This window comes from Dipodomys ordii, unplaced genomic scaffold (genome assembly GCF_000151885.1).
Source record: "Dipodomys ordii isolate 6190 unplaced genomic scaffold, Dord_2.0 Scaffold216, whole genome shotgun sequence".
Lineage (NCBI taxonomy): Eukaryota > Metazoa > Chordata > Mammalia > Rodentia > Heteromyidae > Dipodomys > Dipodomys ordii.
Window position 1 is genome coordinate 691,571 of NW_012267432.1, and position 25,885 is coordinate 717,455.

General features: G+C 41.8%; 3 protein-coding genes across 3 annotated transcripts; 2 read left to right on the forward strand and 1 right to left on the reverse strand.

Annotated features, from left to right (window-relative positions):
* Window positions 1-1,141: 1,141 nt before the first annotated feature.
* On the reverse strand, window positions 1,142-2,110 carry LOC106000339 (olfactory receptor 52B2). The gene has a single exon (XM_013035591.1). The coding sequence runs from the start codon at window positions 2,108-2,110 to the stop codon at window positions 1,142-1,144; it is 969 nt and encodes a 322-aa protein (XP_012891045.1).
* Window positions 2,111-5,434: 3,324 nt separating this feature from the next.
* Window positions 5,435-15,680, forward strand: LOC106000357 (olfactory receptor 52W1). The gene is made up of 2 exons (XM_013035612.1): window positions 5,435-5,457; window positions 14,717-15,680. The coding sequence occupies exon 2, from the start codon at window positions 14,718-14,720 to the stop codon at window positions 15,678-15,680; it is 963 nt and encodes a 320-aa protein (XP_012891066.1). The 5' UTR covers window positions 5,435-5,457; window position 14,717.
* A 5,636-nt stretch (window positions 15,681-21,316) lies between these two features.
* Window positions 21,317-25,872, forward strand: LOC106000360 (chromosome unknown open reading frame, human C11orf42). Its single transcript, XM_013035615.1, has 3 exons — window positions 21,317-21,432; window positions 24,586-25,390; window positions 25,655-25,872. The coding sequence occupies exons 1-3, from the start codon at window positions 21,361-21,363 to the stop codon at window positions 25,783-25,785; spliced, it is 1,008 nt and encodes a 335-aa protein (XP_012891069.1). The 5' UTR covers window positions 21,317-21,360; the 3' UTR covers window positions 25,786-25,872.
* The last annotated feature ends 13 nt before the right edge of the window (window positions 25,873-25,885 follow it).

Genomic DNA, 25,885 nt, shown 5'->3' on the forward strand with positions numbered 1-25,885 from the left:
AAGGTAATGAGTACATTTCTTATCAAGCATTGTTGCCTCCTCCTTTGTTTTTCCCCTACCATCCCTCCCTCCGCCCCCACCAAAGTTGTACCTCTTACCTTGTCTCTACCCCTGCATTTTAAACAGAGATCACTACAGCCTTAGCTACTGTTTGTCATATGAGAGCAAATGAGGAAATGCAACAAAGCACTCAACATGGCTTCAAGCATACATTCATCTCTTGATAAACAGGGACTGTTACTATAATTGTACTATCCATGTTTCCCATTGCTGTGACAAAATATCTGACATAAATAATTTAAGTACATTTTTATATATGTAATAATGGGTATCTACTACATACCTCTATGCCATGCCTCTAATCCTGTTTTCTACCTGTTATAAAAATAGCTGTAACCTTCATTCTCCCCTGGGCATACACCTGAAGTACAATCTGCCTTTATTTATTATCAGGTATTTTTAATGCAGTTATGGTACAAGCATGAAAAATTTCAAAGAATTTATAGTCAATTGAGGGTACAAATAAATGTGCAGCTCATTACAATTCACTGTGCATAGTTATAACTATGTGTAAAATGCACAAGACATCCGAAGGTAGAATCCTTAACTTCTCTGGAGAAATTAGGAGAGACTTCAATTCACATTGAAGGCTACTCTTGAATTAAAATTTAAAGAATGAGATAAAAGGCGTATGAGACTGTTCTTTGAAAACACCTAGTATCATAGAAGGTAGTGGAGAGCTACTTAATTTTGTATAAAGAATCCAAGCACATTTGGGGATTTACAAAGGAAAATAATGTTAAGTGATAATTATTTTTTATACATTTTGTCTGTAACTTTTACTTCATGTGAAGTTCAGTTCCCTGTGCTTCTGAAGAATGTCTAATTTACTTAGGACACCAAATGCTCAAACCAGAGAGCATGTACCCATAGTTGTCATTTGTGAGTTGGAACGTATTAACAGAAAAGAGGAAACAAAGGCTTGGGAGAAAAAGATGAAAAGTTAGAGGAGAACACAGGAAAGGTAGTGAGATGAAAAGAATGAATTAGAAAGAAAGAAAACCCATCTAAGTACAGGAAATATCTGCCTTCCACATCTACTTTCCTTGATGAAGCTGGGAAAGAAGACTCCTGGGGACCATCAGCCCAGGGCAGGCGAAAAACACCAAGTCTTGATGTCAAAGAACCAATGAGCTACCCCCTCCCGGATCTGCTTTGTCTTCACACCATAGACAATGGGGTTGAGCATTGGCGGCACCACCACATAAAGATTGGCCAAGAGAATATGGACATGTCGAGGAATGTTGCGCCCAAAACGATGTGTCAGTAAGGTAAAGAAGGAAGGAACATAAAACATGAGGATGACGCAGAGGTGGGACCCGCAAGTGCTGAGGGCCTTGTGCCGAGCATCCTGGGAAGGCAAACGAAACACCGCACGGAGGATGAGTGAATAAGACACAGCAATGAGGATCACATCCAAGATGACCATCACAATGGGCACCGAGAAGCCATACCAGATATTAACAGTGATGTCAGCACAAGCTAAACGAGCCACTCCGATATGCTCGCAGTACGAATGGGGGACGATGTTAGTCCGACAGAAGGGCAGCCGCTTCAGCAAGAAGATCACCGGGAAGATGATACAGAAGCTTCGGATGACAATGGCCAGAGCAAGCCTGCGGACAGTAGGCCATGTTAACACCGTTGTGTATCTCAGTGGGGCACAGATGGCCACAAAGCGGTCAAAGGCCATGGCTAACAGGATAGCTGACTCCCCCACAAACATTGTGTGCACAAAGAACACTTGAGTGACACAGGCATCAAAGGCAATGTTGTGAGCATGGAGCCAAAAGATGGCCAGAGCCTTGGGCACCGTGGTGCTGGATAGCAGGATGTCTGTGATGGCCAACATGGAGAGGAAGAAATACATGGGCTCGTGAAGGCTACGTTCTGTGACGATGACCACGATCAAGATGCTGTTCCCCAGGACTGCAGTGACATACATGAAGCAAAGGGGGACAGACAACCACACGTGATACACCTCCAACCCAGGGATGCCAAGTAGGACAAAAACAGTGGGATGGAAGATGGTAATGTTGGTGTTAGTCATGATGCACACTACAGTCTTTTGTACACTGGCTCAGAAGCCGATGAGTCCACTGAAAATGATAGGAAAGCACCACTGAGATTATACAGAAATCACAAAAGATGGGGTCAATTTCCAAAAACTGCTGGACTCTCCTAGAGAATGCACACTGGGGTGTAGAAACAGCCTTGGGCCCACAGTGTTTCATTTGCCTATAGAGTTTCTGTGGTTACACTGTTTAAAAATCCAACAAAGGCTATACCTGCCTCCAATCACCCCATAAGAGGACCTCACAATACCTTTCTACCATTCATTCTACCATTTCTACACCAGCACTGTCTGCCCCCTACTCATGCTGTTCTTGTCCTTTTCCCAAAGCTATTAGGCTGTGCCTACTTAAATTTCCATGTTTCCACTTGTTTAGCCAAATCTTAATCACAAATTACCTCCTTCAGATATACCACTTTGAAATGTGTTCCTAAAAATGTATCTCCTGGGATGGGAATGTGGCTTAGTGGTAGAGTGCCTGCTTAGCATGCATGAAGCCCTGGGTTCGATTCCTCAGTACCACATAAACAGAAAAAGCCAGAAGTGGTGCTGTGTCTCAAGTGGTAGAGCACTAGCCTTGAGCACAGAGAGGCTCAAGGATAGAACCCAGGCCCTGAGTCCAAGCCCCAGGACTGGCCAAAAAAAGAAAAAATTGAAAACCTATTAGCCATACTTTAACTTGACTATATTTAGTCATATTAAGTTTGCTGGATCTTGAGTATTTCTTAGAATACTTGAATTTGTGATTCCATGTGCATTGAAGAGTACCAAGTAGAAATCTGGAAAGGACCAAAAGAATGTATTTATCAGCACTGATCCGGATTCAGATCTTTCTTAAAAAATGTGGTGGGTGGTGAAACCAATAGAATCATTATTTATCACCTTATAAACTCCTTATAATCCTTCCCAGATAGTTCCACATAACCACACAAATAGCTCTTGATTGTGTCTAGACAGACTTACCCATAAAACGATTCAAAACAACAGCACTTCTGAGAAAATGGAATCAGTACATTCTGTCCCCCTTCCCTTTACTTGCTCCACTAACACATTCTCCTTCCCACCTTATTTGTTCTGAAACCCTCAGAAAGACTCAGGTTTCCTTGCTACTGAAATCTATTCAATAAGTGCCAGGCACCATTGACATATGTCTGTATCTACTGGGGACATGGAGACCAAGAAGATCTGGGTTCCAAGACAGCCTAAAGCAAGAAAAAAAAAGTTTGTAAGATTCCCCATCTCAATTGAAAAAGCTGGGCACAGTGGCCTGTGCCTATCATCCTAGCTATTCAGGAAGAATAAGAGGAGGATCAGGGTCTAGGCTGGCCTACACAAAAAAGAAGATCCTATCTTAAAAATATCCAACAGAAAAGGATTTAGATTCATAGAATGCCTGCCTAGCCATCTCAAAGCCCTAAGTTCAAACCCTACACCATCAAAACAAAAAGTGTTAAACATAAAACTTTGCTATCCTAGTTTTCCCACAACTCATACAATAATTATCTCTCTACAGCTAGATATAAACTATTAGAAGTAGGGAAGGGATTATTGATCAAGATTCTTAAAGAAGCAAGGCACTAGTGGTTCATCACTGTAATCTCAGATACTCAGGAGGCTGAGATCCAGAGGATGGTTCAAAGCCAGCCTGTGCAGAAAAGTTCCCTATTCTCCATCTCCAAAATAATCAAGAAAAAGGAGTATACGTATTCTCAAGTGGTAATGTGCCCATCAAACAAACAAACCTAGAAAGCAGGAAACCTTGAGTTCAAACTCTAGTAACAGAGAGAGAAAGAGAGAGAGAGAGAGAGAAAGAGACAAGTAAAGAGAAAATTAAGTATATAAAGGTATCAAATTAATAAATACTAGCTGTATCTTCTAATAAAGGTGTTCAGATCGCTTCATGGAGGAAGTCATATAAAAGAATGAAATCCTCAATTAATGAGCCCATCCCTCTACTTCTATGCAAATGCCTTTTCTCAGAGCATAATGGATTGTGAGGAGGGAACAATCCCATCCCAGGGAACAAGGAAGGGAACAGGGTCAAAATCTAAGAAGAAATTAGGCAGGCAAGATAATACAGTCCTAGTCAGTATATTTTTAATATCTATTCAACTTTTACTTAGAACAAAGACTGAACTTTTCTGGGATAGGCATAGACAGGAAGGACCCCTGTTAACATTTTCTTTGCCTCTATTTTATAAAGCACTGAACTCAAATTTACAGAAACAAAAATCTCTACTAGAAATCAAAGTCATTTTCCACAGAAGGAAATTTATTGGACATTTCTTACTGCTTCCCCATACCTCATTCATTAGTAATGTATCCTTTCTCAATAACACAGTATGACTACTCATGTAAATTCTCATAAAAGCAACCCTCAATCTCTGCTTACCGCTCTAATGATACCATATCACCCCAATAGTGAGATTCCAAAGTCAGGATGGGGCGTGAGACAGTAAGGGATGGACAGCTGGTCATGAAGTTCTAGAAAAAGATTACTGCCTGTAGGAAGGACTTTCATGTCACTCAGTGGGTTTTCAGCAAACTTCCTCTCAGCTGGCTGTTGCTCTGCCAAACACCTTTGGAGGATTCTAGACTCATGGAGAAAGAAGAAAGGGATGAGAAGAAAAAACAAAATACATACGTATTAAAAAGTACATCCAACGTCTCATAGAAAGTAACTCCCCAGAGTTCTCAGAGAATTGTCATCAGAATGACAAAAAAGCCCAGATTGGAAAGAAAGAGAATATAGGCAGGGAAGGTGGCTTAATGGTAGAGTGCTTGTCTAGCATGCATGAAGCCCTGGGTTTGATTCCTCAGTACCACATACACAGAAAAAGGCAGAAGTGGCACTGTGGCTCAAGTGGTAGAGTGCTATCCTTGAGTAAAAGATCAAGGACAGTGCCCAGGCCCTGAGTTCAAGCCCCAGGACAAAAAAGAAAGAAAGAAAGAAAGAAAGAAAGAAAGAAAGAAAGAAAGAAAGAAAGAAAGAAAGAAAGAAAGAAAGAAAGAAAGAAAGAAAGAAAGGAAGGAAGAAAGGAAGGAAGAAAGGAAGGAAAGAAAGAAAGAGGAAGGAAGGAAGGAAGGGAAGGAAGGAAAGAAAGAAAGAAAGAAAGAGAAAGAGAAAAAGGAGACTTTAAGTTATAGTCAGACACCCTGAGCTCTTTTCCCAGTCATTCCTGACTAGCAAGGCAAGCTCAGCAGAGGTACTTTACTTCTACACAACTTTCTTTTTTCTTTTTCTTCATTTGTATGATACAGGCAATAGTAAACCACAGCAGATAATTTTGAGAATTAAAAGAGCGTATCCATCCATATAAAGTGTTCATAAAGGCAGGAATTATTGTTATTTTATTGTCCTCATCATTTATCTGTTTGGATGCCATTTTATTTTTTTTCTTTTAAGCAAAGCATCTTAATGAATAGTTAGTTAAAGCCCTATTTTTCACCCAACTCTGACCAAAGGAAATTCCTTTTCTCCAAAGAGGTTAAGAGTAGAAACATAAATGAAAGAAGTATCCAAGGAGAGAAAAGTAGCCTGAGAACAGGTCTCTCAGAAGAACTTGGTGTCTCTGATCCTAGACCTGAAGGCTTCAGGTGCACTCAGAAGGTCCAGCAGTGATGCACTTAGATGAGCTCAGAACATCCCAGCAGACTGCCTTATAGTGCTCTGAAAAACACCCACTATCTCAGCAGAAAGAGAGAAATCACCTCAGTTATTGAGAGAAGCCCCAGGGACACTGTGGTGTGAGAGAAGTAGCTTCAGGCATAACCAAAAAACCTGGAGTGGAAACTACAGTAATTTCAAGAGCAGGCTAAGGAAAAACAGACACTTGCCTATCGCCCCTCGCCTGTTTCTTTTCTCTCTTTCTTTTCTTCTCCATATCTTCTTCTCAGTATCTTCTTCAAACCTTGCAAGTCCTACCCAGCTGTCATTTTTGGTAATGCCAGCTCCCTCTTCAGGGAGTTTCATAAAGAAACAAATGATCACAAATGCTGGCAAGGACGCAGCCAAAAGGGAACCCCTAATGCACTGTTGGTGGGGATGGAAACTTGTTCAACCACTCTGGAAAGCAGTATGAAGGTTCCTCAAAAAATGAAACATAGAATTACCCTATGATCCAGCAATTCCACTCCTCAGCATTTACCCAAAAGATTCAAACCAGGATACAGCCAGCAGCATGTTTATTGTTTTACTTTTGTCATTAACCTGTATTAACTGTACAAATTAATGTGATTCAGTATAATAATATATATATGTATAAAGTGTGATGTCAAAACTTGTAAATGGCTTACCTTTTCATATATTGGAGCAAAATCAGATTTATACCTCACCCTTGATCACAGGCACTTAACAACATCATGTAAAGTGTTTTCACAATCTAAAACTAGTGTTACACATGCTGAAAGGCACTAAGATTGCCTTAAGATAATGAAATACTCTTAATAGTGAATCCATGGGTCTTGAAATTATTTCTAATTAACCAATAAGAAATGTATATGTTCAGTGTATACAATATATTTTGATATGTGTAAAATACACTGTGACATAGCTAAACAAAGTTACTTATCATGTATATTATTTCACACATTTATTATTTTATGGAAGAAAACATAAAGTCTACACTCAGCAATTTTCAGTAAATATTATGTTATTGACTAATGTCACTATAATATAAAATAGATCTCTTGAATTTACTCTTCCTGCTTAACTGAAATGTTATGTGTCCTGACCAACATGTCTGCAGTCTGTCCCTGCCCCAGCCTCTGGCAGTTATTATGACTCAAGAAAATGTCCACCTCCGGTATAATTTGTGGAGGGGAAGGGGAAAAACAAGTCGTTTAAATAAGGATACAGGTGGACCCGTTGCAGCAATGAGAAGTACAAGTTGTCATGTCAAAAATGAACTTTACAACTCTGGTGTGTGTGGGGGGGGAGGATTGGGTGGGGGAGAGCAAGGGGGAGGCTGGGAAGGGATGGGAAGGGGAAACAAAGGAGGAGGCTACAATGCTTGATAGGAAATGTACTCATTATCTTACCCATGTAATTGTAACCCCTCTGTACAGTATGTTCACAATAAAAAAGAAAGAAAGAAAGAAAATGTCCACCTACTCATTTCTTTCATGCTCTCTAAATATTTTGGGGATTCTTCCCAAATTTGAGTAACATATGATATTATATCAAATGTGAATATCATCCACCTGTTTCCTATGGAGAGCCACGGCTTCATTAATAAACTTACTGCAAAATTCAGGACCTGAAGTGAAATTAGGATGATATTTCCAGTTTAGTCTCCAAGAATTCTCCTCACTCTAGGACTGAACAGTTAACAGCACTAAGCAAAGAACCTGGAACATGGTAAGTACTTTAGCAATATTTGCACAAACAAACTATGGAATTACTAAATTCTTTGTTACTCCAATAGCTTTGCTTGTTTCACCACAAACAAGATGATGATCAAGATCTACACAATTTTTATGACTACTCCTCTTCTCTTGTATAATACAATTTTGAAAACTCTACAGACTGACTTCAAACCTTTCATCAAGCATTCTCTTTTTCTTTTTTCTTTAAGTAATTTTCTTTTTCTAATATAGTCAAGGTGATGTACAGAGGGGTTACAGTTACATAAGTAAGATAATAAGTACATTTTTTGTCAAACTTGTTATCCCTTCCCTCATTTTCTTCCACTTTCCTTCCCTCCATTCTCTTTTTCATCACATTCCCTTAGTGTTTTTCCTGGCCCCCTTCCCTATTTCCATTTCTATCTCTACCAGGGTCCACTACGTAGTTCTACTGATGTCTCTCCCAATGCATGTGTTCTGGCATGCCACAATTCTTCTCTCATCATATATCTTCCTTCACCTCTGTTTCTCCTACATATCCATTTTCTCTCTCCCAGCCTCAGTTTTTGGCCTTTATGAATATTTCTACACACACACACACACACACACACACACACACACACACACACACACACACACCACTGCTGCCAGTCCCTCCTTCTGCCATCACCAGTGATCTGAAACTCACCTATTACATTGATTGAGAAAGCGGTAGAAATGAACTGAAAAAACACTTTGCTTATTCTGCAAGAGGAGGAATGATAAGAAAAGAGAAGGCTGAAGACTGATCATATTGGCCTGAGAGAAGATCACTGCTCCAACCCTGACTAGGACTTTATATCTAGAGTCTCAGAGACCATTGCCTTCCTTCTAGAGGGCGGTGTCAATGTCACCCCTGGGATCATTGAGCATGTGGTCAATGAACCACATGAGAAATGAAAACTCTTCCACTGGTGCCAGGAGGTAGCACTAAGTCTAAGGCTAATTAGTAGCATAGATATAGATAAATAGATAGATAGATAGATAGATAGATAGATAGATAGATAGATAGATAGATAGATAGATAGATGTTTTCAGATATAACAAACGAAGTGGTGATCCCATCAATAAAATACTAAAGGCTAATGTTTATTAAGCATTTTCTACATCCCTATCACTATATTAACTTTTCAATATAAATTGTCTCATTTAATTTTCAGAACAATCCAGTGAGAAAAGGCACTATTATTATATCTATTTTGCAGATGAGAAAATAGAGGCTTAGACAGACTTACAGAGCTGATAAGGGAAAAACAAAAAACTTTTTCAAGATTTCAGACTCAGTCTTGAACTTAGTCCCCAATTAAGGGAACTAAGAGAAATAAACTGAAGCTATGCTGGAGGGCCTACAACCCAATATAATTTCAAGAAAAGAAGCAACAGTAAATTAAAAGCTGGTTAAAATACTTGCACCATTTAAAAAAAACTTATTTTTCACAATTCTTGAAAGTCTAAAACCAAGGTGTGAACACCCTGTTGAGGGCTTATTTCCTGGCTCATGACAACTATCATCTTTCTGTTTTATTATATGATGGAGGGGATGAGAAAACTCTCTGGGGTTTCTTGCTTAAGGGTACTACTCCTATTCATGAGAGCTCTACACTCGATACCCAATTACCTCCCAAAGTCTCATCTCCAAATACCCTCACACTGCAGATTCAGTTCTAACACATGAATTGGGGGTGTAGGAACATACATATTCAGTTACTTCTCAAATAGCAGCATGATTTTTAAAAAAAATTACGAGGAATACAGATTGAAGGTAAGGGAATTAGTTATAAGGCTGCTGCAATATTCCACAATACAGTTGTGAGGTATGAAATAGGACATACTCCAAGAGAAATCAAGAGAAGACTGGTACACAGGCTCCTAATGAGATAGGTCTTAATGGATATTTAAATATTGTCTTAGTCCATGTAACACAGCACCAAGGACTGAAATGGGGGGTGCGCATGTATGTGTGTGTGTGTGTGTGTGTGTGTGTGTGTGTGTGTGTGTGTGTGTGTGTGTGTGTGTGTGTTTGTCCCTTTTCTTATAAAGACATTAATCTCATTCAGGGTACCCCACCCTCATCACCTCATCTAATTCTAATTGTGTCCTAAAGTCTCCATCTCCAAACACTATAACACTGTGGAATGAGGTTGCAACATACCACAATTTGGGGTAGGAAGATTCAAACACGAAATCCCTAACAAAGGTAGTGAGTCTGTTTTTGCACCTACAGCACTGTACTTGACATGCAATGACTACTTAATAGTGGTTGCTGAATTCTGTCAATGTTATTAATACTTTCTTCATTGTATAAAGAGGAAGGGAGCTAAGAGGAGAAAAGATAAAGGCACTATGTAGTACCTCAGAGAAATTCATGTCTTGAGAGATGGACTTGATCTGATCTCACTTAGGAGCTTCTGAATGCTTCACTTCTGGATGCGGAAGAGCACTTACAGGGAACTACTTATCTTCAGTAAGAAAAGGCTTTGGAAAACAATTCTGGAACTCATCTCCTCCATCGTTATTGGTAAAAAAGAAAAGAAAAGAAGCACTTTTCCCTTGCCTCTCATTGAGGGACAAGAACTACTGGATACATTGAGGGGTTTCAGTGTCTTAATCTAAGCACACAGCAACAGTGTTGCCTAGGAGACAGGGATAGCAACTGTAAATTCAGCCTGCAAGAGGTTACTGGACGAATTTGGTCAAAGGTTATGTCACAGAGATTCTGTGACTCTTTTGCAGAGAAAGAAGAAATATATAGGGAGAGCAAATATCACAAGAGGGTTTGTAAACACTAGCTGAGACCTCTTCCATACCCTTACTAGAACTTAAGTGTAAGGTCTGCACAGGGACACCTCCCTCCCTTTTGGCTAAGTTTCTGCCCAGTATCTGTTACCTAAGTAACTGGCAGACCTGGAACAGTCACCTTCTCCTCCTACTAGGTCACATCCTGGGCCACCTCTGGTCACATGCCTCCCATCTGACCTTAGGAGGGTCCCAGACCCTGAGGTCATGTCCAGATCCAGTGTGGCCACACCTTTCCCCCACCAGGCCACACCTCTTCCTGTCCCTGGCCTAGATAAGTCCTGGCCCAGAGGGCCCTGGCCCTCCCCTCCCCCCCTTTTCCTTTTCAGCCATGCTTCTCCACCATGCATGGTGAGGGCAGCAGTTCGGTAAATTAACTTCTTTTCCTGCCTAAATAGCACGTAGTGTTCTCTTCATCGGCTACCTAATGAAACCTACCTATTTAATATATCTTATGTTAAGTTTTCCAGATTCTATTATAATGAAGAGGGAGAACAATTGCTCTCTCAAACCTGTAGCTGTGGTGAAAGCTTATCTATTATGTCAGGGATGGGGGACTCCCAGACCTCCAGAGCTTTAATAAATACTAAGAACCTGAACAGTGAAGTACTAAAAAGTCTGAGATAGAGAAAGCTACAGACAGAACGGGTGTAGTAGTTTCATGGCTTCTTCCACATTTCCATAGAATAGAAACCTACGTAGGTTCCTGAAATCAAGAAAAGGTAAGCCTCCAACTACTGTGACAACGTAGTCATAGAGGGCTCTCACAGTGACCTGAGAATTGTGATTTGACAATTGAGAGTTGGCATTACAACTTTCTAGAGAAAGATTCAGTTTTGAGACCACCGGGAACCAAGGTTTGCTACACTGTAACCTACTGTGTATGTGGATAATGCACTCCTATGTGCTGTTGCTCCAGGATCACTGAAAGCAGAAAACCATAGACACAAGGACAGCAATTGATATCTGAGAACAATATTGAATGGAAGATGGTCTTGGTAGCTGGATTAACCACAGTGGTAGTCAGAATCAATTTCAAAGTTAACAAATGAATTTCCTCTCCTCCCTCCATCACATTTCCCACCACTGCACAGGCCTGGTATCCTCCTGGGAGCCTCTGGCACAGAGTTCCACAAGGTGACAGTGATAGTGTCAAGTTGTCTCCAATATCACAGGGAAAAACCAGCCAGGGAACCCCTACATGTGTTCAGAGAGCTTTTATTTTTTATTTTTATTTTTTATTTATTGATTGGCCCGGTCGTGGGGCCTGAACTCTGGGCCTGGGCGCTGTCCCTCAGCTCTTCAGCTCAAGGCTAGTGCTCTACCATTTGAGCCACACAGCTTTTTTCTTTTTGCTTATGTGGTGCTGAGGAATCGAACCCAGGGCCTCATGCATACAAGGCAGGCGCTCTACCACTGAGCCACCTTCCTAGCCCCTCAGAGAGCTTTTAGAAGTGTGCAGTAGCACCTAAGAAAATAACAGAAAATTTCCAGAGATCAAGCTCTCAATGTATCTTAGATCACTAGAGAGTAGGGAACTCAAAAGACAGCGGATTTCTAAGAACTTAATTACTTCCTTTTTGGCCTTGTTGGATTTAACAAGTCTGTGATTTATTTAAGCAAATGTTCAAGACAGCCAAAAGTCTCATTAGCATTCTCTTGTGGCCAAAATAAAGCCATGGCTCTCAAAGTCCTGCTCATACTTCCTGAGAGTTCCATTCCTTCCCCATTCCTTGAGAGATCACACAGCCCAAAAAATCAAAAGTTCTTCCTACAAATTCCCAGTAGGAAATCTGGGAGCCATCTGCCAATTATAAAATTTGTTGCTTGCTTTATCCCAGAAACAGGTACAATTTTCCCCTAAATTATTATAGAAAACCACTAGTAATGTGCTAAATCTGAAATTATTGAAGTTAATGGCTGAGCAAAAATATGCTAAAGCCAGTCTGAATTAGTATTCTAACTCTTGCTAATTACTAGCTGTGTGTGACCTTGGGCAAGTTATTTAACCTCTCTATGCCTATAGTTTCTTTGTAAAAGGGGGAAAGGTTTTGTCTCATCCAAGTTACCTTGAATGACTGTCGAGAGGTTAGGTCTTAAGCAGTAAATGAATATAAGATGTGCTTTGGGACTGTTGGTCATTACTTTGATCAGAGAACATTTCCACTGACCTTCCCAAGAAGAATTGAAGACTGCTTTCCCTTACTGCGATGGTAGCTGGCCCTGAGCTCAGCTAATGCAATTGTTTTTACTGACCTCCAACAAACTGTTAGTATCACTCAAACAACAGGGTATGTGTATACCACTGTCTTCATTACATGGCACAGGGCCAAGAACAAACAATTTGTCACAGGGCTGATTTTGAAATGCAGATTAGTTAAAACACAATTGATATATTAGGGAATTGAACATCATGTGGCTTTCAGCTTTGCTTACATGTTACTTCATTTTTGAGAAACAAGGTGAACAAAGAAAACGGCACACAAATAACCAAGCTGGAAAGTCCAGCATGTACACATTTCAAATATCTAGTACCCACCTCAGCCAAATCACGTAAAGTTATAAACTACACCCATCTGAATTTGGTGTTAGAGCTCTCAATTTCTATTAAGTCTTCATACTGTTCCACAGTCATTTATAGGCTACTTTCAACACTCATTTCAACAAAGAAGACTCAGATCTTTTTCAAGGCAAGATGTCATATTTGTACACTTTCTATTTCACATGTGTAAAGTAATTCCACTATTTTTATTAGACTCTCCTCCTTTTTTTCAAATGTTGTAAGTGAATTTTCGACATACTATGGTGTTTTTAAAGGTATTTCTTTATAGTAGAAAACACTGCACCTGGTATATAGTGGATAGTGAATAACTCTCTTCTCCATGGATACCTGAGACTCCTAAAACTGTAGCTGCCCACATGAGCTATATAAGGCTAGCAGTTCTGTCCCATAGCCAAATGCAAAAACTTCACAGTGAATTTAATAAAGGACATTATAAGCATGTGTGGAAATAGCTCAATGAAATCTCCTTGTATAATCACTATCTACTAATAAAAAAAGAAGAGGGAAAACAATATGCTAGATATTATGAAGAAGTGAAGACAGTGTTCATTGGGATGAGACAAAATTACAAATAAGTGGGGTAGATTCTATTAAAGAATTATGCAGTCCCTTCTCCCAGGTCTCCCAGAGAAAGTGTTCTTTCCCAAATTTTTCCACTCCATCTCTTTCCTTGCTTCTCCCTTTCTTTGCCTCCTTTCTGAACTCACTGAGTTAATGGCTGAGTCCACCTTCATTGAGCAGAGGGCAAACAGGGAAGAGTTAACAGGACACAAGTGGAAGGAAGGAGCATCCTGAGGGAAACAGATAAAAACAGCTACATAAATGGCCCCTTAGGCTTTGGTCAAAGGTGAAGAGAGACTGCCAACACACAGTGCTCCAGATCTTTCTCTGCTCACACCTTCTGCTAGTGATTTCTTCCTTGCTCAACATTTAGGAATCCATCTATTCATCCTGCATCCTCCAACATCAGAGGTGCCTCTTCTTCATGTACCTGCTACTCTGGGTTGAGTGCCATTTCCTCCCTCCTCCTCTGTGGCACCTCAGGTATGAGACTCTAGTGGAACCCTCTTCTGGATTGTGAAGAATGAAAGAAGACAAATGAAGGGAAGTTTGTTTTCTTGCTGCTATCTCTTTCTCCATTGCTCTGTTGTTACAGCATTAACGCTCTGCCTACTATTTGTTTACTATTTCGGCATCAATTTCAGAATAATCTAAGCATCCCACATCTACAAACCCACCAAGTTTTCTCCTGTTACTCTAGGCTCCTAGCTTCCGTCGAGATCCCATTTGTTTCATTATACTTTTTCTATTCTGCCTCTTTGCCTCTTAGAAAGTTGGTTCCAGAATCTTAAGAGCTAGGAAACACTTAAGATCATTATACCTACCCTTATTGTAGGGTCGAGAAAGTTGAGGCTCAAGGGTCCTCTCAAAATTGAACCGCATAACCTGATAACCACCCATATACAAATGCCAAGAGTGACTCCACTTGAACCCTGAGGGAGAAGAGCACTGACCACAGCTCTACCCTCAGCTGACCTCCAATTAGAGCGCTCCGGCCATACCAGCCACTGCAACAGTCATCTGCTTCCTAACTACCTCTTCCTATCACTGCCCCTGCATCTTCCCTATTGCACTCATGGGTTTTAGAAGCAAAGGATGACCTTAATTACCCAAGCAAAGCTTATACTCCTGTCATGTTCCAGGCCCCTTTCTGCATCTATACCTTTATCATAAATGGCTTTGTATCATCGTGACACTTCCCAAACCTCTCCTTTTATCCTTCTTTTATCAGAAATTATGCCCCCATAAGCCCTGTATCATCATCCGCTCACCCCAAGGATGGTAGAAACTCTACATTCCAACTCTACTTTCCTACGCCCAGCTTTCTTCATACTGACTGGCATCCCAGGGCTAGGGGGTGCCCAGGCCTGGCTAACACTGGTACTTGGGCCTATGTATCTGCTGGCGCTGCTAGGTAATGGAGCACTGCTGACAGTTACGTGGATAGATTCCACACTGCACCAGCCCATGTTTCTACTTCTGGCTACACTGGCAGCCACAGACTTGGGCTTAGCCACCTCTGTAGCCCCAGGGTTGCTGGCTGTGCTATGGCTTGGGCCTCTACCTATGCCATACGCTGCCTGCCTAATCCAGATGTTCTTTGTACATGCACTGACCGCCATGGAGTCTGGTGTGCTTTTGGCCATGGCCTGTGATCGCGCTGTGGCTGTAGGACGCCCACTGCACTACTCTATCCTTGTCACTAAAGCCCGTGTAGGCTACGCTGCCTCGGCACTTGCACTGAAAGCTGTAGCTATTGTCATACCTTTTCCTCTGCTGGTGGCACGATTTGAGTACTTCCATGCCAAGATCATACACCATGCCTACTGTGCACACATGGCAGTGGTAGAGCTGGTGGTGGGTAACACCCGGGCCAACAACTTGTATGGGCTGGCACTGTCACTGGCTGTGTCAGGTGTGGACATCCTGGGCATCGCTGGCTCCTACGGGCTCATTGCCCACGCTGTGCTTCAGCTGCCAACTCGGGAGGCCCGTGCCAAGGCCTTTGGGACATGTAGTTCTCACATTTGTGTCATTCTAGCCTTCTATGTGCCTGGTCTCTTCTCTTACCTCACACATCGCTTTGGTCGTCACACTGTTCCTAAGCCTGTGCACATCCTGCTCTCCAATATCTACCTGCTGCTGCCACCTGCCCTCAACCCCCTCATCTACGGGGCCCGTACCAAACAGATCAGGGATCGGCTCCTTGCAACATTCACATTCAGAAAAGGTCAATTCTAATGGACAGAGATAACATTTGGGTCTATGTTTACTTGGAGCCTACATGTGTGTTATGCTGTCTGTTCTGTTCTAAGTATATGACTGTGATAATCACTCAATAGATATTTCCATGACACCCCCACTGGCATCTGTAGACTTTAGCCTAGCCATGTGTCTTGCTTAGAAGGAGGTAGAGACAGGGAACTACACATTAACATACAGGGAAACTAGGAAGATAAAGAACCTAAAGTGGAGATCGTAAGATCAAACTGAAATCTCTTTAATAACCTCCCTCCCCCCTCCCCCCGCCACAATATGCAGCCCATTATTTTAAACCTGTTATCTGCCTAACTCCTCTACCAATCCCAAATGTGGAGACTTAGCACTCCCACAGAGGATAAACTATCTCTGGTGTAAAATGCTTGGGTCCTAGTCTGGGATCAAAGCCTTCCCTACCTTGGGGCCAGATTTCTGTTATACAGACTCATCTTCTATGTTCTGCATGTGTGCCCTGTCATACCAATTTAAATAGAACATGGGTTTAAAAACATGCCCTGTTCAGATAATCTTCAGTATTTCCCTATCCCCCCCCCCCCCCCCACCGCAAAGCCACAAGAAAGAACAGAATATCATTCTCTAGGCCTGCCACTTGAGATGGAGTCCCAAATGAAAAAATAAATTAATATCCCAGATAACCACAAAACCTCCTTGCCTGAAGTCGTCACAATGACTGCTTCTCTACTGCCTTTCTGTGCAATTTGAACAAGAATATAAACGCCTCCAATATAATTCCCATCAGCACCTGTATCTGTACTCTCAATGTCACTGTAAGCAACCATGTTGGTTCAATGATGAAAAAGGAATATTTCATCCTGCTGTAGATGACAAACTATAGAGAAAGCAAACAGGAAGTGTCAGGATATTACCTAACACTGGGTTTTCAGCTAAGATTATACAATGGAAGGTGCATTGTAGGACAGTCTTTCATATCAGAAAGTTAAGTCACAGTTAGGCCTGATGCAGTCTGCACAGGCAGACCCAAGCTCCAAGAAAACCTTTATTACCACATGTCAATACCTATGTTAGCCATGAAAACCTGAACCAGGAACACCCAGCTCTTGCAGCTCAAATAGTTGGAGCAAGCACCATGGGTCACCAAACAGAAGAGGCAGCTGCAGAATTGAAGAAAGCAGATGATGCCATCTCTAGGATCATGCAAGGGTTTCACCAGATCCTTACAGACAAGGAAGTGAAGAGATGGCCCAGATCGGCATGGTTTTCAGGTGTGGTCATACTGAACCCAAATGAATGAGGAAAATATCTACAGTCAACCTAAGTGGGAGTTCATTCATTCTCAAGACTTTTATTTTTTCTGAACTTCTGAGTTAAAAAACAAAACAAAACAAAAAACCCTCTAAGCAGTGATTTTGTGGATACTTGTGACAACAATTAATCTTAATGGATCATGTTTAAGATGTCCATGTCCTCTTCATGAGTCTCCTTTAATAAATGTATCCTGAGAAAATAACTGAGATGTCAGCAAACACATATGCAGTAAGATATTTATTACAACATTATAAAGAAATATAAAGAAATTCCTGTGTGATTATCTCGTGTCACACATATATATACATATACCATTTTCCCCCTCTTACATGAAAAGGGAAATCACGGGCAACCAATGTTCATAAGCAATGCATCCACCATCCTCCCCCCACAGGAAGACTCTTCTAAGGCACCTTTAACCACTGGTTGTGCACAACTTCAAGGCAGCTGGTTCCAAAGCTGTACGTTGTCCATTGTAAGAACTTTCTTCCTTCAAGCCAAAACTACACAGTTGAAAATTCATATTTTGTTCTGGATTGAGATTGTAATACATACCTACCACATGATATGTTTAGAAAGCTTTTCCAGTACTCTTTCCTTCCTCATAAAAGCCTGAGAAAAATTAACTGTGTGACAGTTCATTTACCTGCAATTTCAAAATTCAAAAAAAATCTCTGAAGAAATATGCGGGGTTTTTTTCCATAACTTTGGTCTAAAACCTGACTTCAGCCATTATGATCCTATTTATAGTCTTTGTCTCATTTAATGCAAATATCCATACATTAACTGAAAAAGAAAAATGTTGATGTGTTTAATTACAGAGCACTTCCCTGAATCCCACTGGAGTAGTTCTTAATATATGAATATATTCCCTTCCTATAATCTGACAAGTTCTCAATTATAAAAGTTTCAAATAAGGTATGAAGAAGGATCTGTATGATTATCCCTGCAACCTGAGAGATAAGATTTATTAAGAGTTCTTTACCACTCTAAACTCTTTTTTTTTTCTTTGTTGAGGGGCTTGAACTCAGGGTCTAGGTGCTGTTCCTGAGCCTCTTTTTATTCAAGGCTGGCACTCTACCACTTGAGCCACAGCACTACTTCAAGTCTCTGAGTAGTTAATTGGAGATAAGAGTCTCATGCAGACTTTTCTGCCCAGGCTGGCTTCAAACTGTGATCCTCGATTTCAGCTTCCTGAGTAGTTAGGATTACAGGCCTGTGTGCTGTCCTTGAGTTCCTTTTGCTCAAGGCTAACATTCTACTACTTGAGCCATAGTACCATTTCCTCTAAAGTTTTGTTAGCATTATTCTATACTACCCAAGAGCCATGTGCAGAGTACCACATGCTCTCTGGATAAACAACCCCATCTGTTATCCACAAGCTACCAGTCAGATCATCTTCATAATGTATATCCTACAGGTAGCCAGTGCCTCTTTGTCAAGGAGTCCCCAGAAATGGGCCACACTAGAAGCCAACCCCAGCCGCAAGATATGATGACAGCCAGTCCACACTCAGCTGTAACAGTTTCCTTCAGGATCATTCAGTCTCAGACTCTATGAGCCAAAAGTAAAGGCAAACTTAATTAATGTCAGCACAGACCATATGAAATTTAGGAAGCCTAGAAAATTATGTGAATTAGAAAGCAAGAAAAAAAATGATATATGGGCTTCTGGCAGAGGAGTTCATCAGTAGCCTATTTTCCATCTGAGTCCATCTCTATGAACCAAAGTTTCTGTAGAAATCCTCCACATCTTATTTCACCAATAATCCACTTTTCCCTCATCTACTCCCCCACCCCCTTTCATTCTGGGTTTCTATCATCTGCATGTACATTGTTCTCTGCTTCTGCTCCTCACCCCACTCTCTACTTCTGTATCTTTGCCTCCTTCAACTGCCTCTACTTCTAGTTCTTGTATATGTTTTTCTCTTCTACCTTTGTCTTCTTTACTTGGAATTCCCTTCTATAAAGAACATAGGCAGCAACTATACAACACTAAGTTGTATAGTGACCAGCCAAAATAAAAAGTGTGCTAAGCCAAATATCATGACACAAGCCAGAAATCCCCCCATACTTGGAAAACAAAAATAAGAGGGATTGAAGCCATCCTGAGCTGCAGTATGTGCAAGGCCAGCCTGTGATAAATATTAGGACAACAACCCAGGCCCAGGCTTAGAGATGTATGGATATATATGTCACAGCTCAGTGGTAGAGCATGGTTGCCGAGCACACATAAGGCCTTTGTCTGGACTGGATCCTCAGCACCATTTAAAAATGAAAAGAATAAAAAATAAAGAAGTACTAAGTGGCACAAGAAGGAAAGAACTTGGTTTCGCTTGTCTTAAGAAATTTGAGGCTTCTGATCTCTCTGTTGTGGCTTCTCTTTCACCCTGCCTATTTCCTTCCCACCAAACCACTATGTTCTGTGCATCTAATGTGTACCTCTTCTGCCACACACTAAAATGAGCTGAAAGAACATGTCTATTTTTCTCTTCACCAAAAACAATTACAATTTCATTATTTAAGCAGGAATCAAGCAGACTTTCATCTGAATCCTAGATCCTCTATTAACTTACTATATGACTTGGACTAATTACCTTTTGGGAACCTTTTCTTCAGTTATTAATGAAATAATAATGGTGCCTACTTGGAGAGGTTCCTAAGAGGATTATCAAAGATAATGCATCCAGACCTCAGGACATAAGAGCTCAACAAGTATGATATTAATCCTTCTCCTGGAAAAGTGTTGACAACACTCTTCCCCATCACTGTAGAACTCTTCTCTGTGGCCCACACTCAAACCTCCTCATTCAGATGATAACCAGCTTTGCAGATAGCTCTACAAGCTGGCCCCACACAGGGGAAAAGGGCTCCTAAAAAGACTGTTTAGAATGGAGAAAAACCACTCATCTCTAGAAAAACCAAGCAGAGATCTCTAGACAGAGACATATAGGAAATAATGAATAGATAAGAGCTGCAATGGGAGAGAACTACTACACAAAAATCAGACCAAGACAGGGAGTAAAGAAAATTTTTCTAAAATTTACCTGAGTAAATGTTATGGTTTCCTAAAAATTCTCACCAGTTACTAAGGCAACATTATTCCAATTAGACTCTTACTCTCCACATAGTTACTGCTCAGCATGACACCCTCCTACACACATGGCTGCTTTTACTGCATTACAATCCACCCATTAAAAATAGGCTTACTGGACACTGTGGCTCATGTTTGTAATCCCATCTATTTGGAAGAAGAAAAAGACTGTGGGTTCAAGGCCAGCACAGACAAAAGTTAGCAAGATCCTATCACAAAAAGCAAGATGATGCCAGTTGCTGGTGACTGATGCCCATAATCTTAGCTTCACATGAGGCTGAGACCTGGAGAACAATGGTTCAAAGCCAGCTCAGGCAGAAAAGCCTATGAGATGCCATCTACAATTAATCAGCAAAATGGTAGCTCAAGGAATGGCTCAAGTAGTAGAGTCCAAGCTGCGAATAAGAAAGACAAATGAGAGCACAAGACCCTGAGTTCAAGTTTCATCCATCTGGCAAAAAAAAAAAAAAAAAAGCAAGATAATATCAGCCACCCAGGAATCCAAGTAGGAGGATCAGAGCCTGAGGTCAGCCCATGGCAAAAGCACAAAACCCCACCTTTTCAAAAAACATAAGAGTAAAAAGGGCTGGGGTCAGGTTCAAGTAACAGAGTACTTGCTCAGTACCACACAAATAAAGTTGTTTTTAAAAAGTGGGCTTCAATGTAAGCTGCACATTAAAATTTCCTCATGAGCTCTTAGAAGTTGGTATGGCTAGGCACACCCCAGACGAATTAAATCAGAATCTTTGGAAATAAGAGACAGGCATCAGTGATTTTTTTTAAGCCCCTGGGTAATTCCAACACACAATCTGCCTTTTCCTCCCCTAAAGCAAGATGATGGATAGATGACTCAAAAATATGAACCACATCCCAGCAGCACTGGCGAAACTGAGACAGGAAAACTGCAAGTTTGAGTCAACCTAGGGCTACACAGTAAGACTGTGCCAAATGAGAAAGAGAAGGGGAGGAGGGAGAGAAGGGAAAAGTGGGAAGAATTGGGAAGGGGTGATCTGGAACTATATGCTCAAAGGTAGAGCACTTGCCTATCATATGCAAGGACCTGGGTCCAATCTCCATCACTACAAAAAAAAGGTATGGCCCACAGGCTGCAGGAAGGCTAGGAAAGTTACTATACCTACTCAGGCCTCCATCACCTGGCAGGACCTCTATGACCTCATGCTGCAGCTGGTCACAACCCAACTCATAGGGGCTCATCTAACTGGGCAGCTTGGGGTTTCTGCAGCAGTCACTGCCCTTCCCAATCCTTCCTATACCCCACACCATGTTGGTTAGTACCCCCCACTTGCTAACCCTGGATGAAGCTGATACCACTTGGACCCTCATCAAAGATAAGGTAGGTAAAGTCTGATCTGGATGGACCTGGACAGGATGTGAGTAGGAAAAAGGAATTTTAAGACAATAATAGTGCTTGCTATGTGTCAAGCACAAACTGTCCCATTTAACCACAACAGAAAAAACAGTAAGGTAGTTTCCTTTCAAGACAATGGGTAAGGAGCTTATTAGAGCAGAGAAAAAGTGTTAGGTTAAAGAGAACTTAGAAGATCCAGAGGGCTTTCTGAAGACTGACATTCTTACTAGGGAAGGGGGAATCAGTCACAAAAAATGGGGACAGGGAGAGTAGTAGCTAGTACATAAAAGGTATAATAAACACCTGAGTGAATTAATGAGTAAGTAGATGGATGAACAAATAGCATACTACAAGCAACATCCTGCAAAAGTCAGGACATGGGGGAAAAAAATAAAAATGTATAGTTCCAGGTTTGAATATACCATCTTAAAGCAGAATCCATTCAGACTCAAAGCACCTGTGATGGTGCTTTGGAAGCTGATCATCCCAAAAGACAGAAAAGCAGAATCAAGAAAGTTACAAGAGTAACTGGTTTCAGCAGCATATTAGTTCACCCTGACTGGACCAATTACAATTAAGGTAAAAGTAAATAGGGTCATCCGCTAAATGGTACATCATCTCTGAGTATGAAAAAACTCACTATATTATTTCAGTGGAAAATCAGGATAGAGATGTACAGGATGGGAAATGTGGGAAATTCAAGGAGTAGGGCAACTGTGAATTGCCAGGTTTCTTGTCTCCAGAACTATTAGCAATTTACTGGGCACTTTGTAAAACATTTGGCTAACTGCTCGTGTGGCTCAAGAGCTCCCACATTCATAATTTAAAGCAACCAAAGTTTATCTAGGAAGATAGCCTACCATCACTTACCAAGGCTGTCTCTGTCAAACCTAAATCTAAAGGCCTACAGAAGTATAAGCTCAACAGAAGCAGACAATAATATCAAGTGCAGTTTTGCCAATAGCACAGTTACCCCTAGCCAAAAACTAAACAACTCAACAATCTATTATTCCTATTTTAGGATAACCATTGGGGCTCTCAAGCAGAAAAAGAAAGCTGGGCATAGGAGTAGTACACACCTGCAATTCCAGCACTTAGGAAGATAAAAGCAGGATGATATCAAGTTCAAGGACAGAATGGGCTAAACAGTAAGACTATACCTCAAATTTTAAAAAGAGATGAAGAAAAAGAAGAGGAAAGCCTATTAAGCCTCATAGCAATGTCTATACATTAGGAAGGAGCCTCCAACAAAGACAGAGATTCATTCTTTTAGCAGAATCCTAGACAATAAGCACTGTGTATTTTGAATGCCACACTCCTGTAGGAGGATATTTCCAGGACACATTCCCGTTTGTCACCTGTGTTCAGGATCCTATACACTAAGGGAGCACCTAGGGTAGAATTCTGAGGTTATGCATGCTGGTTATGTTGTTACTGTTAAGGGGCAAAACACTTTATACCAAACGCTCACTTACCAGTGCACTGTACTGCCCTCACTCCTAGAAGCCCAACTAGCCCCTCTCAGAGCTCTGTTCTTCAGTATGGTATCCCCACCCAAACTAAAGTGTTCCTATCTCACTGAAGCAAAGGAAAAAGAGTGATGGGAAATTCTTCCATGCAGGCCAGAAAAGTATACCAATTATTTTCTTAACCAGATGACAAGATGATAGTCTTTAAGCCTTCACCCCATCAGCTGGCTACCCTATTTTAATACGTGAGGGAAGAACTTCCAAAACAGCTTCACGTAACAAAAAAGTAGATTTGTTTTAGAAGACCATTGGGGGAACTCTACCAGAAGGCCAGGAAAATGGGCAATACCATCAGTAAGGGCATAGATAAGTGGGATTTGGGGACTAGAGATTATAATCCGTCACTTGAAGCACTGGGCTCAAAAAGAAAGAAATGCAAAGAATGGAATTTTGTGTGCCATTGCTCCCTAGAAGAACCAAGAGCCAGAAGTCCTGGCCAATGAAACCTTGAATGAGATGAGACCATAGCACCCAAATACTAAAAATAATTTTGCTGCATTCCCAGTTATCTCCAGAAGTGGGTTACCAAGCTCTTCACCCTCCCAACAAAAACAAGAAAAAAGTTCAAAAGACAGGGGAACTGGAATTCCTAAAAGTGTATTGGAAGTAGTATTATAAAGATGAAGCCTCAAGTTCAATATAAGAACTATCCCCTACAGAAAGAATGGAAAGTACATACCAAGAGGTAACACAGTGTATAGGCAAAAAATGAACATTATAAACCCATTTCTGTGAATTTTTTCTTAGCTAATGATATTATCCATGTAACTAATCACCTAAGAATGCTCCTTAAGAACTCTTTTGTCCACATCTCCAAAGCCAAATTCTACAAATTTTAAAACCTTAATATCTATGTCTCACCATCCCTTTTAGTTCAGGGACTTATGTTTTGCCTAGATTATTACTATACTCTTACATTTTTAAGCCTTCCTATTAACCATCAGTTTTCTAAAATACCTGTATGGTCCTTTTCCTCCTGCCTAGAGCCCTTCAAGTGCCTTCTCATTGTACTCAGGATAAAATTCCATCACTTATGAAAGGCCTGCACACAAAACCTTTCATAATCGAGTTCCTGTGTGCCTTTCCCTCTTCATACCTTTACATATAATAGGAAATTACGTGTTCCTAATTGTAGCTCTCGTGGTTGAAAACTCGGGGTTGTTTTTATTTTTTTTTAAACTGGCTGCCCTTTCTCCCTTTTCCTACCTGTTTAATTCCTTTGAAGCTCAAGTATTACCACCTAGAAACCTTCTTTGGTCTTCTATCAAAGACAAAGGCTTTAAATAACTTGTCTTCTTCATGCCTTGTCCTCTATTATTTTACTTAGCTGACTACAGTATACATTTTTGTCTCCTCCATTAGATGAAGCTAAAATAGGACAAGGACAACGTTTCATTCTTTCATGTGTCCTAGTAGCTAACCTACTCTGACACATAGTAGACATTCAAAGTTTTGCTATAGGAAGGAACAGGGAGAAAAGTAGGAAGTGTAAGATAGATGTTGTAGAGATGTAATTAAACAGCAAATGGTGGGAAGGCCAGTCTAGAGTAAGGTACAAATTAACTCCTGATCTTAACTGAGTCCCTGACTTATGAACTACCACCTGCAGGTTATCGAGGAGCGTTTTGGGTCCAATGTAGTAGCAGTACCTTTCCTGTCGGATGCCACCTGCTATGACCTATTGGGAGTTCTAGTGAAACAGTCCCGCCCAGCCCACACCCGCCTGGCTTTGCCAGGTAGGCAAGGCCGGAAGGCACTGAAGCCCGTGGGGCCACTACCAAGCCTTCTAGAACAGGCAGGGTCTGAGGGTGCCTTTGCCCACTGCACTCGGGAATACTCACCAAATGGCCGAGCTGAGATAGCCTATGAGGAGATGCGACTGTTGGATGGGCAGCCCTGCCGGATCCGCCTACATATGGGTGGCCTGCGCAAGAAGGTTGCCTTCCTGTTGCTGCCACCAGGGCAGGTGAGCCTACAGCAGACTCTTCCCTGGCTCCGAAGCACCCACAGCATCTACGTCATCTACCAGGTCTTCTCCTGCTCCTGGCTGCAGCTGGGGTTGTTGCCTACAACCCGTGAGCCCCAGGTGCTCCGGTTACAGCGGTCATTGCCTGTTGCCTTTTCCTGCCTCAAGTTTTCACTGCAGCCCAAGGGTGTGCTGGGACCACAGAAGCCTCTGAACAAAGACCCATTGCCTCATGGGGTCCACTGGGTCAAACCCAACCTCAGCATCGTACCAACTCTGGCCCCCACATCAGCACCTGCTGATATCCCTGAAGCTGCTGATGTACCCCCTCCTGTCCCTGCCCCACCTACACCCACACCACCTCCCCAAGAAGGGCCTGAAGGCAGACCCACCAGATTCTCCTGCAAGGGTCGAAACCCCTTCCGGAGGGGGCCCCAGATGCTGTCAGGTACTGCTAGGGGAAATGAACATGAGGATGGGAGGGACAAAGTGGAGGAGGGAGAAGGGATGGGGAGTACAGCCCAGGAATGGGGGGAGTATCCACAGTTGTGTACAGGACCCTGAAGGGGATAATGTGAAGGAGCCAAGGGAGGGTGAAATAGACACTTGGGCCTCATACGGGGTTGGGGAGAGCACAGAGGACCGGGGGGAGAGGGACTAGGGAGGAAGACCAGGGCATGAGTCAAGCTGTGACTATCCCCAACCCTGGCAGAAAACTGGCTCTTCAGTCCCCGCAGCCCCCCACCAGGAGCCCAGGGTGGGGGCCCCGGGGACCCCGACCGGCACTCCATGTCCCTGCCCCTGCTGCAGGGTCTATCCTCGGAGTTCGACAGCGACGACTAAAGCTGAGGCAAGAGATTCGGGGGGCAAGGCCCCCAAGATCTGGCATAGGGATACTGATCCCCAATAAACATCAACTGCTGCTCCCCCTAACCATCCTGGG